This window comes from Tetrao urogallus (assembly GCF_951394365.1).
Source record: "Tetrao urogallus genome assembly, chromosome: 19".
NCBI classification, from domain to species: Eukaryota; Metazoa; Chordata; class Aves; order Galliformes; family Phasianidae; genus Tetrao; species Tetrao urogallus.
In genome coordinates, this window is record NC_136832.1 from 2650955 (window position 1) to 2667730 (window position 16776).

General features: G+C 57.6%; 1 protein-coding gene across 1 annotated transcript in view; it reads left to right on the forward strand.

Annotated features, from left to right (window-relative positions):
* The window catches only part of LOC306953675 (uncharacterized protein), a gene marked incomplete at both ends in the record, with an annotated part of 42321 nt that extends 25747 nt beyond the window's left edge, over nt 1–16574 (forward strand). Inside the window, 59 exons of the mRNA XM_079544642.1 lie at nt 1112–1150; nt 1266–1319; nt 1805–1858; nt 2777–2884; nt 2989–3042; nt 3367–3420; nt 3507–3551; nt 3788–3841; nt 4173–4217; nt 4312–4365; nt 4451–4495; nt 4586–4639; nt 4737–4781; nt 4936–4989; nt 5174–5218; nt 5619–5672; nt 5808–5915; nt 6386–6439; nt 6719–6772; nt 6933–6977; nt 7099–7152; nt 7286–7330; nt 7658–7711; nt 7872–7925; nt 8261–8314; nt 8509–8562; nt 8766–8819; nt 8973–9017; nt 9323–9367; nt 9491–9598; nt 9751–9804; nt 9979–10032; nt 10213–10266; nt 10343–10450; nt 10527–10580; nt 10692–10802; nt 11103–11156; nt 11284–11337; nt 11495–11548; nt 11918–11971; nt 12214–12321; nt 12439–12492; nt 12593–12646; nt 12849–12902; nt 13044–13097; nt 13229–13282; nt 13432–13485; nt 13943–13996; nt 14154–14207; nt 14293–14346; nt 14429–14482; nt 14563–14580; nt 14681–14734; nt 14856–14918; nt 15018–15183; nt 15478–15584; nt 15846–15926; nt 16086–16268; nt 16425–16574. Coding sequence (XP_079400768.1) covers nt 1112–1150; nt 1266–1319; nt 1805–1858; nt 2777–2884; nt 2989–3042; nt 3367–3420; nt 3507–3551; nt 3788–3841; nt 4173–4217; nt 4312–4365; nt 4451–4495; nt 4586–4639; nt 4737–4781; nt 4936–4989; nt 5174–5218; nt 5619–5672; nt 5808–5915; nt 6386–6439; nt 6719–6772; nt 6933–6977; nt 7099–7152; nt 7286–7330; nt 7658–7711; nt 7872–7925; nt 8261–8314; nt 8509–8562; nt 8766–8819; nt 8973–9017; nt 9323–9367; nt 9491–9598; nt 9751–9804; nt 9979–10032; nt 10213–10266; nt 10343–10450; nt 10527–10580; nt 10692–10802; nt 11103–11156; nt 11284–11337; nt 11495–11548; nt 11918–11971; nt 12214–12321; nt 12439–12492; nt 12593–12646; nt 12849–12902; nt 13044–13097; nt 13229–13282; nt 13432–13485; nt 13943–13996; nt 14154–14207; nt 14293–14346; nt 14429–14482; nt 14563–14580; nt 14681–14734; nt 14856–14918; nt 15018–15183; nt 15478–15584; nt 15846–15926; nt 16086–16268; nt 16425–16574 — 3807 coding nt within the window. The remainder of the gene's footprint in view (nt 1–1111; nt 1151–1265; nt 1320–1804; nt 1859–2776; nt 2885–2988; nt 3043–3366; nt 3421–3506; nt 3552–3787; nt 3842–4172; nt 4218–4311; nt 4366–4450; nt 4496–4585; nt 4640–4736; nt 4782–4935; nt 4990–5173; nt 5219–5618; nt 5673–5807; nt 5916–6385; nt 6440–6718; nt 6773–6932; nt 6978–7098; nt 7153–7285; nt 7331–7657; nt 7712–7871; nt 7926–8260; nt 8315–8508; nt 8563–8765; nt 8820–8972; nt 9018–9322; nt 9368–9490; nt 9599–9750; nt 9805–9978; nt 10033–10212; nt 10267–10342; nt 10451–10526; nt 10581–10691; nt 10803–11102; nt 11157–11283; nt 11338–11494; nt 11549–11917; nt 11972–12213; nt 12322–12438; nt 12493–12592; nt 12647–12848; nt 12903–13043; nt 13098–13228; nt 13283–13431; nt 13486–13942; nt 13997–14153; nt 14208–14292; nt 14347–14428; nt 14483–14562; nt 14581–14680; nt 14735–14855; nt 14919–15017; nt 15184–15477; nt 15585–15845; nt 15927–16085; nt 16269–16424) is intronic.
* Nucleotides 16575–16776: the final 202 nt, after the last annotated feature.

Below are 16776 nucleotides of genomic sequence, written 5' to 3' on the forward strand. Positions count from 1 at the left end.
CAGGGAACTTTAGAGCAGAATAAAGCAAGAGCTCAGATCTTGTGGAAGATGGTGGTGTTGTTTTTTTCTTCCAAAAGGTTGGATTTGGGGTATTTTTCAAGCCTCATGAAATAATATCCTGTCTTGAGTGAACCTGAGTTCACTGATTCCTGAGACAAAGCAAAGTGCTGGCCCTGCTCCAGCCCTCAAAAAGTCCTGGCAGGGGAAAGGAGCAGTGGCCAGCTCAGGATTGACTCTCAAACAGCCACGATGAGTGCTGCAGCATTAGGGCTCGTTAAATGCATCCATCCATCCATCATCTGCCCCTTAAACACAGCAGGCTGATAGAAATGCTCCCATGTGCTGAAGGCTCTGCGTTTACCCTCTGTAATGAGTTCCTCGGCTTCTTTCTTCAGTGTCAGAGGGCCAAACTTGGGAGGGGGTTTTCCTTGAGGCTGATGGTGGGTAAAACCTGAGCACGTGGGATCCTGAGCATTGCAGTGTGGGTTTGCTGGGGACAGGGCAGGTTCTGGGTTGCAGCATTGGATGCAGTGGGTACCTCCAAACTGCTGAGCTTGCTGCTCAGGAGGGATGGGTTTTGCCTCCCAGGTGTCTGTAGGTTGTGTTGCTGGGAGGAAAGGAGACTGGATTGTCACCTTAGGTATAGCTTTGTGCAGGGATGTGGCCTCAGACAGCTGCTAATGGTTGAATTCAATACCAGCAATGTGCTGGGATGATGAAGGCAGTGCTGGAGAAGATTTATTAGTATTGAACCAGCCTGGTCTCCTTCTCTGTGACAAAAAGCCCCTGGCAGGGGTGGAGAGAAGGAAAGAGAGAGGATGTTGGGCTGCACATGTGGAAACATAGCAGGGCTGCAGCAGAAGCAATGCAACAGAACAAGTCCCTGCTATGCTGAAAAACAACATTCCCAGGCAGCTCAATGGACTCGAGGAGGAAGAGAACTTAATCTCCCAGCTTGGGCACCTGCAACCTGGATAAGAGTACAGTGTGGTACCACCCCACACGAGATACACCTTGTAGCTTGTGTAGTGAAAGTTAGTTTTCTTTCCCAGCAGAAAGAGAATGGGGATTTAGGGAGAACTTTGTTTGACGTTTATTCCCGTTCTTTCAGCAATCATCCTTTTACCAGCTGCTGCACGCTGGCTGGCCGGTGAGTAGCATTCCAGGTTTGTTTTTACTTCTTCATGGCCAGCTGGGGGGGTTTTTCCTCTACCCAAGCACTCTGATAGCAAGATCTGCTCTACCAACACTTCTCTTTAATGCAGAGAAAACCCGGAGCCCCCGGCCCCCCAGGGCACCCAGGGAAAGCAGGCATACCGGTAAGCACAGCCACCTCCAAGTGCCCATGGACACTTTGGGTTCTCAAGCAACCCTGAACTCCCTCAAAATCAGCTGTAATTTGAGGACTTGGGATTCCAGCCTAGAGGTTTGCTTGTTGGTGGTCCACTGATGGACAGGTGATGTCTCAGCTCTGTGACATTGTCCCCCCTCTGCCAGCCCCTGGTGCTGCTCCTGTTTGTGCCCACTTGTTTTGGATAAAGACAGTGTTTGTTCATTCAGAGAGCCGCCAGAACAAGTCAAGGAGCTGCTCAAGTGGTGCTCGGCAATGGGTCACAGGTGGAGCAGAGGGGCTGCAGGGCACTTGGATGCGGATCCACCCTTGGATGCGATTTCCATGGCTCTCTGTGCACTGTTCCTTGTTCTCCAATAACCATTACCTACGAGGCCATGACATCTCTCAATTCTGCAATATGATCCGGGGGCACAGCCTACTTTTGCTGACTCGATTTGTGTTTGCACACAGGGGCTGTGTGGGGAGCCAGGACAGCCGGGGGAGAAGGGCCAGCGGGGGTACATGGTGAGTGCCACCCATCCCATGACTAGGGATGCTCAAATGCAGGATGGGGTGGAGGGTGGGGGGCTGGTGCCTGTGTTGGACTTTCACAGCTCCAAAAGCTGGTGGAGAAATTTAGAGCTTAAGATCTTGAGCAAGAAATGGAGCCACACCACAGAGCTCTGGGTGCCAGAGCAAATCCCCTCCTCGCTGCACGGCTGCTGCAAGGTGTCCTTGCCCACCCTGCTCTGTGCAGCAGGGGTGTGCATGGGGACAGTGCTGCCAGCTGTGCTAGGAATGGACAGGAGTTGGAAGAAGACTATCTTTTCAAGCAAGCATTTGTGTTTTCCAAACCTGCTCTTCACTCTGAAAGACACCAAAGAAGTCACATCTTTCCCTGCTTCCCTCAAACTCTGACTTTCCAAACTCTGAGCCCAGATTTTGGGGATTTCATGGGGAATCCGAACAATCAAAGCAATTTGAAGGGAAACGCTTTCTGACAGTTCCAGATTGAGCTTTATCCTGCCTTAATTCAGAGCTGCCAGGGAGCTGAGGACAAATGGAAAACTGCCCCAAGCCTCAGCTCTGCACATGGGGAAGGATTGAGGGCAGCTGGAGTGCCCCAGAGCTGAGCGACAGACACAGAGGGCTTTCACTCTTACTGCTCCCTCCCAGTGCGCTCCCCTACACCCAGTTTGCTTCTGGCTGTGGCTCCGCTGTTCAAGTTTAGGGGTGGAGCTCGCAGTGCCCGGAGCAATGCCCTGTGATGAGCACTCTGTTGGGCAGTGGTGGCCGGAGGCACCGCTGTCAGAGCAAGAGCTCAGTGTTCATCTTCTCCATTTCATCACAGCATGCACTTCTGGCTCTCCTATTCTCACCCATCAGCCTGTTCCCAAGTCCCTCAGCTGACGGAGGGGCTCATGGTGCTGGTTCTCTCTGCAGGGCAAGCCAGGGCTGCAGGGCTTGCCGGGTCGTGCAGGGCAGCCTGGCTTGGATGGGTCCCCTGGCTTGGGGGGCAAACCTGGGCCGTGTGGACTGCCTGGCGAGCAGGTGAGTGCTGTGTGATGCTGCCCAGACCCCACAGTGACCCCAGGGAATGTGGGAGGCTGGGAGTTGTTGCATTGCTCAGCCCATTCCTTCCTTCATCTCCTCAGGGGATGCAGGGCTTCCGCGGGGACCGGGGGCTGGCTGGTGAGAAGGGAGAAGAGGTGAGATGGCCTATGCTTTTCTGGCCTGTACTTCATTCCCCTGTAAGCATCGTCGCATCATCCAGATGGAGAATCTCTTGCCCTTGGGCTCAACCTCGCTGCATGTGGCTGCTGCTGGCCGGGGCAGTGCGGGTCATTGGAGCAGGGTAGCAGTGTACTGGGGACCAGCTCTGTGGCTATTTCTTTTCTTCCTGAGATGGTGCATGTAGTGCAAAGTGCAGGGTCCCCATCCCCTGCCCCACACCGGAGCTCCTTTGAGCCACAGCAGCTGCGTTTAGCTCCCGATGCTCTGCTTATGGCTCAACTGGCCTTGTTCCCTTCCAGGGCTTCTTGGGTGACCCTGGACCTCCTGGGGAGAAAGGCGAGAAGGGAATGAAGGTGCAGTGCCTGTCCTTGCCCTGCACAGCCTTCCCTGTGCCTCCTGCCCCGAGGCCATGCTGCCCTCCATCTCTTGGTTTTTTTAGGGGGTGAAAGGAGAGAGCGGCCTGCCCGGTCCTGCTGGAGCTCCCGTGAGTTGATGCAGGAGCATGGGATGTCCTCCTCTTTGCACATTGCTCCTTCCCCTCCTGCTACATCCTCAATCCCCTTTCCATAACCAATGCCTTTGCTTTGGAGAGGTGAGGTCACGTCCCCTTGCAAATGTCCCAGCCCTTGGGAAAACCTTTAGGATCTCCACGCCTCCCCCCATTCCGCTGCAAGGGACGTGACAACAGCACTTTGTTAAGAGCTCTGCCTTCTGTCCTAGGGCATGGCAGGTCTGAAGGGTGCCATGGGCTTCCAGGGCCCTGCAGGGCCAGAGGTGAGGGGTTTTTCTTTTTCTGGGTCTCCAGCCCTGCCCCATTAAGAGCAAGGAGCCCTGGGGCAAAGCCCAGGCTGTGAGCTCTGTCCTGCTCTCAGCATGATGACAGCATTAGTCAACGGGAGGCATCCCAGTGAGAAAGAACTGGATTTGTAGGAGAGGTAGAAGGGAAATTGAAATGGTTTGGTCATGGAGTAGGGAAGAAATAGGGACAGAGGGATAATGGATGCCTGGAGAGTCCTTGATGCATGATGCGAAGAAGAATGGGGGAAATGGGGATGTGAAGCAGAAAACCACACCATAAAATGGCATCTGTTCTCTGCTGCCTTAGGGAGAAGGTGGTTCAGTGGGTTCCTCAGGCCCTGCTGGCCCTATGGTAAGTCACGGTGCTCCACTTCCCACAGCAATGCTATGGGGTCTCCAACCCAGCTCCCACAGCCCCAGGGCTGAGCATTGCTCTTGCCTTGCAGGGACAGCCAGGCCAGCCAGGTTCTGTTGGGTGCCAAGGAGTCAACGGCTCTCAGGTGAGGCTTCCCAGGCTCCCTGCTCTGTCCTTTGGGATTTTCCAGCTGCTGGGCTCACCAAATCCCTTCATTGCTCTCTCCACAGGGAGAAATGGGTCCTCCTGGCTTGCCTGGCCCCCATGGTCCCAAGGTATATCAGGATGGGCAAATCGCACAGCAACGGGGTGTCTGGGGGCAGCTGGGGGTTCTGGGAGCTTTTCACCCCTCTGCTGTTTTTCAGGGGCCGCAGGGCTTGCAGGGACAGCGTGGCCCCCCCGGCCTCAGGGGTATGCAGGTAAACGATGTGTGGGTGCCATCCTACATTGCTGAGGTGCACACGTGCAAGTTGGGAAAGGAGCTGCTGAGCTCCATCCCTGCGTGCTTCTCTGCAGGGTCCTGCTGGGATGGAGGGGTCCTCCGGTCCCAAAGGAGACACTGTAAGAATTTCCCCTCTAGTTTTGGCCTCTGGTGGGGCTGGAACTTGGGTTCAAGTGTTTCCCTTTGAGGCACCCCCCCTCCCCTGGGGTCTGTGCTGCTTTTGGCTGTACAAACATCATGCTGGGGTGGCTGATGCTGGCGTTCCCCTTGCAGGGCACAGAAGGGGTCCCTGGAATGAGGGGACAATCAGGACAGGAGGGACCTGTGGTGAGTCCATGGGGGTGAATGGCAGGGTGAGGGGTGACCCCTCTTCATCTTGAAGCACCCCAAAAGCACTGTGGAATAATCCCAGCAGCCCCAACCCCCTCCTAATACACCCATCCCCACTGGCAGAGTTCTTTCTGTGTTGTGTTCTTTTTGTCTAACTCATGTTTTGTGTCTCTCTCTGAAGGGGTTTATTGGCCTGCCAGGGTCCAAGGGCATCCAAGGAGAGCGGGTGAGTGATGGCACCCACACCATGCATGGCTCAGGGTGTGGAAAAGTCTCAATCAAGCAGCCCAAAGCACCAGTTTCATCAGTTTATCCATGTTGGCATTGGAATAGGTGGCATTGCAGTTTTGGATTTGTCTGAAGCGCTGTGCCACGAGGAGCAGGCAGAGATGGCAGTGTGCTCTGTCACCTGCTTTAGGGGTGACAAGGATAGTGGGAGTGCTTCAGCTTGTGTTAAATAAGTCTCTAATGAGGATGAGGTGCTGACATGGGATGGGATGCTGATTTGAGCAGAGCCAGCGCTGTGACACCCAAATGGGCATCTGTGCCCCAAATGGGATCTGACCAAGCTTTGGTTGTGGTCTCCAACAAGTCTGAGGGCGCCCTCCCCTCTGCTGCTCTTACAGGGCTGCCGGGGTCCCAGCGGAGCCAAGGGAGACCTGGGAGCCAAAGGAGGCAAGGTACAGTGCACAGGGCCTGGGAGCTGCTCCCTTCCTTTGTCTGGGAAAGCAACCAGCCCCAGCCGTGTGCTCACACTGTGCTGTGTGTGACCTCACACCGTGCTGCTGATCCATTCCCATCTTCCTCCTGCCCAGGGTCTGCGCGGAGCACCAGGAGCTGCGGGTCCCCCAGGGCTGCGGGGCCAGATGGGCTCATTGGGCTTCCCAGGACCCCGTGGGGCAGCAGGACCCCGGGGACCTGAGGTGAGGCTGGGGGTGGGCAGGCAGCTTGGGAGGGGTGAAGGGAGCGTGGGCAGCTCTGCCGGCCACATCCTTCTTCTTTCTGTGGGATGAAGGCTCTGGGACCTCTCATTTGTCACCTGGAGTGATCGAGTCAGGGAGGAAATGCAGCATCAGGCAGGGGCTGTGCAGCCTGGGCAATCATGAGAGGGCTGTTGGGGTGCCTCCCCGGATCTGCCCTCACAATCACTCTTCAGGATGAGAAATGAGCCCTCCCACATCCCTAGGAGATGGGGATGCAGCGCAGCTCATCTTTGCCGCCTTTCCCACTTTTAGGCTGTGCTGCCTTATGCACTGCTGCTGTATTCATTGGTCTGAGCCACCTGTGCAGGAGCACCACGGCTGTGTCTGAGCCCATGGGAGCTCAGCACACCCACCTTTTGTATTCACTCTATGATTCTCTCAGCCATTTCTGTTCTATTTTTTTCCCACAGGGAGAAGAAGGGCAGATGGGTCCAGTGGGGCTGAACAGCAGCGAAGGACCGAAGGCCAGTGATGGTTTTGGCACTGCGTTGTGGTAGCCCATGGGCAACCCTCACCCCTGCAGGGAGGGGCAGGGATGTGGCCACCATGCCCTGGAGCCCCAGCATGAGTGCCAGCACCTGGGGGACAGTGTCACACTGCCACTCTGTGCTGAAGCCAACCATGGAGGTCCCCAGCCTCATGTCCCCAGTTCATGGCACCTGGTATCCATTCTGAGGTGGAAGGGTTGGGGGGAACCTCAGTGTTACCTAAAATGACAGCACTTCTCTCTGGGTGAATTGTAGGGAGGCCGAGGACCTGATGGCCCAAAGGGGATGCCAGGACCACGGGGTGCCAGGGTAACTAATGGGCTGTGGTTGCCTACAGCTCAATTTTGAAGCGTCTTTGAGGATGGAGACGGAACAGCACAGGGGCCATTTGCTGAGTGATCCCTGTTGAATCTCCATTAGTGTTACTCCTGCCAGAAAGAATCTTTTCTCAGTGCTCAATCCTTTCCAGGGCCGTGGGGGCCAACGTGGGCTGGTTGGAGTCCCAGGAGCTCCTGTAAGTAGGTGATGCCATGTGCATGAGGCTGGGGATTTTGGCCACTGTGGGAGGGCACAGCTGTTGGGAAGCTGTGGTATCTGTCACCAGGCTCTGCTTTGAGGTGAGATCCTCTTTCCAGGGCTCAAGAGGCATCCCTGGAGCAGAAGGCACAGAAGGAAAGCCTGGTATACAGGTTCCCATTCTACACTACATCCTATATATTGTCTACCGACCTGCCTGCATGTGGCTGAGGTTGCAGGGATGGGATGGGATGGAACGGCTGCCCCTGCCTCTCCATCCTCACCACCCCCTGCCTTACCCTGCAGGGTCCCCCCGGGGCTGTGGGCAGCCCAGGCAGGATGGGAGCACCGGTGAGTAGAGCTGCCAGTCCTTCTGCCTCGTTTCTGTCTATCCACACCTGTGCTCTCCCTATGCAGCTCCCTGCCCTGGGGGATGTGCCCTGGAAGGGCAAAGGAGACGAAATGAGAAGGGTGCATTTAAGAAATAGGTTTTGCAGAATTGTCGTTCCTTATCACTGGTGGCAAGTTTTCCATTCCAAAGGTTTCTTAACGCTTGCTCTGCTGGAGAGCCTCTCCATCCCCCGTGTTCTGCCTTTGCTCTCCTATCACCATCTCTGTCTGCCATCCTTGTGCTCCTTTCCCTTTCCTCCAGAGCTCATCCTCTGCCCTTCCCTACAGGGCTTTGTAGGTGTGCAGGGGGGCAGAGGGCATGCAGGACCTCCTGGACCCACAGTAAGGACAACCTGCATGGATTCCCCCCCCTTTTCCTATTCTGCACTCGTATGTGTGGGAAGGCAGCAAGGGTGTCTGGGGAGGGCTGGGATTGTCCCCTCCTTGGGGAACCAGCAAATGGTCAGATTGGCTGAAATCTCCTCCCTGAACACTTCCAAAGGGGCCCCAAGGAAAACCTGGAACTGATGGAGACCCGGGTTGCATGGGTCCAAAGGTGAGAGCTGGGGATGGGGATGGGTTGGGTGTCCTGCTGGCAATAAGCGCCCCTTGGCTGGTGTGGGGAGCATCCAGGTGGTTGCTCAGCTTCGGATGCACCAGGGTTGGCTGAAGATTGGAGGGGATCTGAGCTGCTCCTCAGCATGAGGTTCAGACCCACATTCCCACTGGGGCAACGCACAGGGACACAGATTTCTCAGACAGCCTGGATGTGGAGCACAAAGGGGCACGCACACCTTGTGGAGGCTTTTGGGGGTGGACATTCTCTTGCCCCATGGATCTGCCCAGCCCAGAGCACATGAGCAGGGTGCTGAGGGCTCTGTCTCCTGGCAGGGTCTGCCTGGGAAACCTGGCTTGGAGGGACCACAGGGGCCGGTCGGCATGTATGTAAGTGCTGTGGCTGCCCAGGAGAGGCATGGGGACCAAGGGAGGGGTGATGGATCCATGTGGGATAAGGTCAATGAGCCAGAGCCACGCAAGGCACTGAGCCCTAAGCATCACCACTGCTTCCCCCAAACCCCACTGCTGCTGCACAGCCCTGAGTGCCTCCTAACATCATCCTAACACCATGCTCTCCCTAGGGCTACCCAGGACTGGCTGGCGATCGTGGGAAGCCAGGGCACAGGGGAGACAAGGTAGAGCCAGGATTGGGGTGCTGATCCTATGGGGCTGTGGGGCAGGATCCAGCCCCATCATTCAAAATGAGCCAGCAGCTCTCCCTGCGCTTCACCTGCTGTGCCTCCTGTATAAGATGATGGACTGCTATTTTTTTCCCCTCTTAAGGAGCTACTGCATTATAACAGGTGGCAGAAAGGATTTATCATTTGTCCTCAAACAGGGAGAAGCTGGAGCCCAAGGCCCACCAGGATTCCCTGGAAAAGCTGGTCCCAAGGTGAGGGCTTTTGGCTGCTCCAATTCCCTGCAGGATGCAGAGAAATGGGAAATCTTTATTACCAGCATTAAGGAGCAGATTAGGGTGAAGGGGATGTGTAGGGCTGCAGCTAGGGCTGAGCACGGGGCCCTGATGTCTCTGTCTTCCCCCCAGGCCCCACCAGGCCCCCCCGGCCCACGAGGTGCTCCTGGCTCCCAGGTAGGGCTGGTTCTGCTTGTTTTCTCCTGCAGCCATGCAATACCCTGTGCCACACGCCATGCAGCACAGTGCAACGCGTGTTAAGCAACACATGCCATGCAATGCCCTGCAATGCATGCCGTGCTGTACAACACAACGTATTCCATGCAGCACCCTGCGGTGCATGGCGTGCAATGCCAATGGCATTGGCAGTGTGCTCCCCCAGCTCTGTTTGCTGAGGGTTTGTTTTGCTGCTGTCTAGTGGGGATGGCCTGGGCAGGGTTTTTGGCTTTGCTGCAGCCTGCTCAGGGTCTCTCTTGTTTCAGGGAAAAGCAGGAGAGCCGGGTCCTCGGGGATTCCCAGGGCTGCCGGTGAGTGGGGAGCTGCGCTTTGCAGAGTTGGAGCTGCGTGCTGTGTGATGGAGTGGGAGAGAGGTGATGGAGAACAAGACCCACACACTGCCTGGGATCCTAAATATCCTTCTGGCCTTTCAGGGAGCTCCTGGTGTGAGGGGGCTGCACGGCGTGCCCGGGAAGCCTGGCTTAGTGGGGGAAATGGGGGCACCTGGAGCAGCAGGGGCTGCTGGCCCTCCTGGGTACCCGGTGAGTGGGATGCCATTGGGATGGGGCTGCTCAGCATTGAGGGAGGTACAGGGGGCTTGAGTGTGGGGGTGCTGGGTCCTCAGCATCCAGGCTGCAGGGTCCTGCTGGGTTAGCAATGCACTGTGCTGTTAATGTGGATTGCTTGTCTGCAGGGCCAAGAAGGTCCAAGAGGACCTGAGGGGCCTTCAGGGATGCAAGGCGAGCAGGTATGGGAAGAGGAGGAGGAGAGCTGTTCCCCTCATTGGCACTGGGGCTGATCCCTGGGTTGCCACTGAACCCCATTTGCCCAACACAAGGGGATGGTGCCTTGCAAGCCCTCCAGCTAGCACTGGCTGTGCTGGAGGGAGGCTGCAGCTCTCTGCCCCTGTGTGCCCTGGCAGGGTGTCCTGGGGTGTCCTGGGGAAGCCGGCACCAGTGGGCTGAATGGTGAGCAGGTAGGTGCAGGATGTTTTGCCCTCTCTTTGTATCTCCTGCTGACCCTCAGCCGAAGCAGGGGGAAAGCCAAGGAAAGGGCTTTGAGCAATGTGGGGATATGGAGGCAGCAGCATTCCAGGAGAGACCTCCAGCCATGGAGCAGGGGATGAGGCGGGTCCCAAAGTGTGATTCTTCTGCAGGGACTGCCAGGACCTGCGGGAGCTGAGGGGCGGCCGGGGCTCAAGGGCCATCAGGTCAGTTCTATGGGGACAGCAGGTCAGTTCCATGGGGTAGCATCAGCCAGGAACAAGTGGCCTCCATCTTTTGCAGGGTGATGCAGGACCTCGTGGAGCTCCGGGTGTCAGCGGTGCTTGCGGGGAGCGAGGAGAACGTGGGCCAGCAGGGCTGCCAGGGGGACCTGGGCAGCAGGGGAAGGAGGTGTGAGCACAGGTCCCCTGGGATACAGCTGAGATGGGGCTGCTGTGTTGGATGCTGATGCTTCTTCCCTTGGCAGGGGGATGTTGGTGATGCTGGAGAGCTGGGTGAGCCAGGACCACAGGGACGAAAGGTGCGGAGACAACGGAGATTTGGGGCTCAGAGGTGGCATCAGGACCTGTGAGCTGATGTGTCTCCATCTAGAAAATCACTTCATCGCTATTTCTTCATGTTTATCCTGGAGCAGGGAGATGCTGGCCCCCAAGGCCCTCCTGGAGTGCCGGGACTGGGAGCTGCACCGGGGGAGGCTGGAGAGAAAGGCCGCAAAGGAGAGAAGGGCCAGGAGGGGCTGCTGGCAAGTACAGCTGCGGGCTGCAGGGATGCAGTTGGGTGCGGGGTGATGAGGAGGAGCACTTAGCCCAGCAGACCTTGGGTCTGGGAGCTGTGAAAAATGCCAAGTAACAACGTTTATTTAGGGAGTGCTTTATCCCATGGGCGTGACACTCACGCTGGTTCCCGTTTCAATGTCCGTGGGTTTCACTCTCCGTTTGCAAGCAGCCCCAGGGCCACTGCTCTTATCCTCGTGGGTGTATTACCCATCTCACTGGGTCTACACTGCCTTCCCCCACTGAACACATCCCTCTCTCTGCCCCAGGGCCAGGTTGGTGTCAGTGGTGCCGCAGGAACCACCGGAGCCCGGGGACGCTCTGTGAGTCAGCATCTCCCCACCCCATTGGGGTGGCTGCAGACCCTGGCAATGGGACACCTGTGAATGGGATGCTGGGCTGCAGCCTGGCTCTACTGGGTCAGTGGCTCTTTTCCTCTGCCCCAAACAGGGTGGGACAGGTCTGCGAGGCCCTCCTGGGCTCCATGGTCTCGAAGGAGTGAAGGTAGAGTGGGGCGATGCTGCAGCCCTTCTCCATCTCTGGTCTCTTCCCAAGTCTTGGTGGGGAGACAGTAGGGATGTGTCACACCCGGGACAGTTCACCAAGGGCTAAAGGGCTGGGAGCTGAAGGCAGAGCTGGAAGCATTTCTTTTTCTTCTCAGGGTGATGCAGGACCCTGTGGCAGGGATGGAGCTGCTGGAGCAGCTGGGCCGGAGGTACTGCTGTGTGTGCACTGGTGGAGCTTGGAGCTTGCAGGGGCTTCACTGCTTGCAGCACAAAGTGAAGCTGAAGGACTTCTTGGCCCAGACTGTTGGGGGGAGGGGAGAGGGAAAGGGGCAGAAATGAAGTAAGGAGAACTGAGATGATACACACTCCCAGTCCCAAAATTCAGCCTGGCACCCACGGTGCTGAAGCCTTGTGCACTGCTGCCATCAGCACATCAATGTCCCTGTGGCACCCAGGTGTCACCTGGCATCACTCCCACACCTGGCAGAATGCGATGGGAGGGAGAGGATGCTCCCAAGGGTCTGAGCATGGGGCATATGGTGGGGTGGGTTTGTGCTGAGTGCCCAACGTCCACACAGGGACCCACAGGACAGGATGGAGCAAAGGGAGACCGTGGCCATCCTGGCCCTGTGGTGAGTTCCCAGCATGGAACAGGCTGAAGAGCTTTTGATGATTAACCTTGGGGCTGTTGTCACTGCTGGGGGGGAGGCAGGGGGCGTGCAGAGGCTGCTCCTCAGCTCAGGGATTGCTGTTTGAGGATGGTGGGTGGCTCCACGGGACGCGCAGGAGGAGATGCTTGCTGTGATGGGGCAGGTAGGCACTTAGGGGCCAGCACCTGCTGGCTGATGAGCAGCCCCAACTGTGTGTCCCATAGGGCTCAGTGGGTGCACCTGGGCGGCCAGGAGGCCCTGGCTTCAAGGGCTACATTGGGCACCGAGGAGCTGGGGGAGCAGTAGGCACACGGGGGCAGCCGGGTCGACAGGTGAGTGGGGCTCTGTGGGGAAACTGAGGCATGGATTGGGGGTGGACCGAACCTTGGGGTCCCATGGGGATCAACTCAGAGCTGAGGGCCCCGTGCTTTGTCTCCCAATGAATGCAGGGTCCTCTTGGGCCACCGGGCAATGCCGGAGTCCCAGGGTCTGATGGCATTGAGGTGAGTGCCACCCTCTGCCTTTGTGTCCTCAGCTCTTCAAGCTGAGCGCTGCCACCTGCCCATGGAGCAGGGTGGATTTATTTGTTCTTTTTCTTCTTAGGGCCTCGTGGGTGCCAAAGGGGAGCCAGGCACAGTGGGAGAACCAGGGCACACGGTGAGGGGTGGGGAGAGCTAGAGTGGGTGGCTGAGATTTCCTGGGATCATAGGAAATGCTCACATGGAGCACTCCTTGATCCTGCTGAAACCCAAAAGCGACGTCATCTCAAGCCCTCTTCCTGTGCATGGTGAGAGAAAGGAGGGAGAATCTTGGGCACGGCATTCTCAAAGAGGGATTTCTTTCTCCTTTGGGATTTTAGGGCTCTCCAGGACAAGCCGGTCCCCAAGGGCAGAAAGGTCACAAAGGAGAAAAGGTAATGCCAGCAGCATCCCGCATGGGGACACTGGGGGTCAGCTCTGCAGCACCACCCCAGTGACATCCCCAGGTCCGTGCAGGCAGCAGCCCCTCACCCCCCACTGCTGGTGACTCGCATCTTCATCTCTTCTCTCCCCAGGGTGATGTGGGGCAGGAAGGGCCAGAAGGAGCTCCTGGAGAAGCTGGCAGACGGGTAAAGGGCACTGCTGTCCCTACGGAGAGCTGGGCTGTGTCCCCAGAGTGGCAGTGAGGGGATGCAGGCAGTCAGGTCAGTGCATTTGAGCTGCTTGAGTGGCTCACGAGTCTTCAATCTCCTGTTCCCAGGGCAAGCGAGGCAAGGTGGGGCATCGGGCACCCAGGGGCTCCCGTGGACCCAAGGTAGGGTGACCCCATCAGTGCCAGGGATGCTGTGGTACTCATCCTTTGGTGCCTTTTCTGAAGGATAGCTGATAGAGGGGCAGCATGTCTTGGAGCCAGGGCTAGGTCCCCATCCCTTCCTGCCCCCCACTAATGTTTCTGCATTGCAGGGCCATCAAGGTGATGAGGGGCTGGCAGGGCCCCAGGGCCTACAAGGACTGTATGTGAGTACTGGCACTAAGCTGGAGGGCTCAGGGTATCCCCTGCTCTCCATTTGCTGCCCAACCCCAAAAGTCAAAGCAGGGACTTCCCATTGTTTCATGGCTCTCAGCCCACCCACTCCTCTCAAATCAACATCCAAAGCACTGGCAAAAGAAACCATCAAAGAGTTACTTGAATTGCTGGGATTGCTGCTTCCCTATTAAAAAAGTCCCAGCTTTGGGAACGTCACCAAAAGCAAACAGAGGCAAGAAGTCTGCAGGCAGCCAAGAGAACTGGTCTGCATCAGTAGCAGTGGTTCCTAAGGGCACGGATGGCTTGCCGAAAGGGTAAACCAAGCCATGATGAGGAATGCCTCAAGATCCCTAAAAACTCCCCAAATTCACCAAATCCTCCTGGCTGCCGAGGGCCCTCCATGACAGAGAGGTGTGCAGGGCCAGAGGGCTGCTGCTTCTCTCCTAGGGCATCCCTGGGCTGAAGGGCTTCAGAGGGGACCCTGGACACAAAGGACCCAAGGTGGGTGACACGTGCCATGCCCACCCCCACATGGGGGACGTGTGGCCCCAGGAGCTGTCTCCAGGCTGACATGTGCCACGGTGCTGCAGTGCACCAGCCAGTGTCCCCAGCCATTCCCAGCCTCTCCTTGCTGCAGCAGCTTCCCTTTCTCCCGTAGGGTGAGAAGGGCAACAGGGGTCACCTGGGGCAGCACGGGGACGATGGCTTCAAGGTGCGTGGGGGGCTCACAGCTCTTCCCCCCTTGCTCCCTATGTCACCCTGTGTAACACCCTGTGACATCTCTCCATGTCCCCTAGGGCAAGCACGGACCCCAGGGCGCTCCTGGGCGACCAGGGCCCAAGGGAGAGCAGGTACTGATGGGGCTGGTGCAGAATGCACCAGCAAAGAGTAACTGGGGACAGGAACCGGTTTGTGACCCCTGTCCCTCTGCAGGGTGATGCTGGCCCCCCTGGCCCACGAGGACTGCCTGGGCTCCCTGGGAAGCCGGTAGGTGCTTCAGTCCTCAATGTGTGGGGTCTGAAGGGGCAGCTGCTCCTGCTCAGAGTCCTTTTGCTCTTCTCTTCCAGGGCTTGCCTGGACAGAAGGTGAGTGCAGGGTGAGGACGGCCCCATGTCTGATCTGGGGATGCAAGACAACGCCTCACCTCTTTGCTCATCTTTCATCCTCCTCTCCACCTTTTGACAGGGACTGAAAGGTTTCCTGGGCCACCCAGGTGCCAGGGGCAAGCCAGGACCACCGGTAAGAAGAGCCACCAGTGTCCCTTGTGCCCTCCGTGGGGAACTGAAGCGGTGGTTGGTGCCACGTGGAGGGGCAGTGCTGCGAGGGTTGGAGTGTCACCGCTGTTGTCACTGTCACCCAGGGGCTGGCTGGTCCTCCCGGACCCAGCGGGCCAGTGCTGATGCTGTCTAAGGAGGAGCTGTGGGTGCGTGATGCTGTGCTGGTCTGGGGTCTTCCACCCCTGGCACCCTGCTGCCTGGTGGGAGGGGGGGAAAGGGGGCTATCCCTCCCCATCACCTTCCAGCACCTGATTTATCCTGCCGACCGCCTGAACCGTACCACAGTGCTGGCTCTGCTGGACGACCTGAGCCGTGAGCTGAGAACACTCGTTGAACACCCCGATGGCACCAAGGACAAACCTGCAGCCACCTGCAAGGAACTGCTGCTGGCCCACCCCAATCTGCCCGATGGTACAGGGCTGCCTTGTGCCCCCAGCCGGGGGACGAGGCAGGGGGGATGGATTTCCTTTATAAACGCTTTTAAGAGGGAATGAGGATTTGGGCTTCAGCTCAGTAGGATTTGTGGTCTCTGGCCCCAGGATGCTCACAGGGAGCTGCACCTTGGGGTGCTCACATGCATGCAAGGAGAGTGTGGGGGTGCAAGGAAGAGAAATAACACAGTGCAGCCCCTGCTTGGGGGTTTGCAGCCTGAGACCACGCATTCTGCCTCCCCTGCACCATCAGCTCCACTCTGCATTCCCACAGGGCATTACTACATCGACCCCAACCAGGGCAGCCCTCGGGATGCTTTCGTGGCCTTCTGTAACTTCACGGCAGGTGCTGAGACCTGCATACCCCCTGTGCACAACCAGGTACAGCCCCAGGGGTCACCTTCAGCCAAGGTGCTGGGATGGCTGCAGAAGGACAGTAATGCTGGTGCCGTGCTGCTGTGACTGCAGTCACTGCAGGGAGTGGTGGCAGCAGTTTGGGGTGAGGATGGTGGTTCCCCATCCTCGTGCTTCAGGGTGGATGCACGCCTCAATAGGTTTGGAGCTGGTGGGGGTGGATCTGACAGCACAGCAGTGCTGCCATCCCTTGCTAGGACAGAGCGACAAGGTCCCCAATCCCTGCAGGTTCCCATCAAAGCCTGGCTGAGCTCCTATGCCTCCATGCACACCTTTGAGTGGTTCAGTGCTCTGCCTGGGGGCTTCGTGGTGAGTGCCCCCAGGGGGTTACAGAGCCCTTCCCAGGGTCCCCCCTTCCCTAATGGCTGCATTTTGCAGAACACAATCCCAACCCTTGCTTCCATAGGGTTGCATCCCATCCTGGCTTTGGGGACCCTACACCCCATGTCTCTCTGGTTGTCCCTGCAGCTGGAGTACACAGGGGCCAACGCAGTGCAGCTGCGCTTCCTGCGCCTGCACAGCCATAGGGCTGCCCAGAAGATCTCCTATTCCTGCCGCCCCGCTCCCCACCACCGTCAGCCCCAGAAGGAAATCCGCTTCCTGGCTGACACCCGGGAGCAGAGCTACGTGGCCACGCTGCAGGGCTGCCTGGTGAGCGGGACTGGGATGTGGCAGCATCCTCAACACTGCAAACCCAGGGCTCAGGATTGAGCTGGGTCAGAGCATCCCCATGGATCCGGGTGGGATGGAGCAGGGATAGGGGGTGAGCCCAGCCGGGGGTCTCAGCTCTGCTCATGGTCCTTTCAGCCTGACAACGACTCCTCCATCACTGACACCATCTTCCACTTCGTCACGGAGGAGCTGGCCCTGCTGCCCCTACGGGACCTGGCTGTGTTCCACAATGGTGATGCCTTGCACCAGTTTGGGTTCACCATTGGCCCTGTCTGCTTCAGCTGAGCGCTGGGAGTCAGGCAGGGTTGGCCCCAGGCTGGGATGCTGTGTTTGTAGCTGCGTTATGCCATGGACTACACTTCCTCCTGAAGTAGAAGAACATTGTTTACAAAGTCATTTCTCTATAAATTATATATATATATATATGTAATATACATATGAGAAGGTGTTGATTTAATGAGTGGAGGGGAAGGGGGTCTTGTGATCA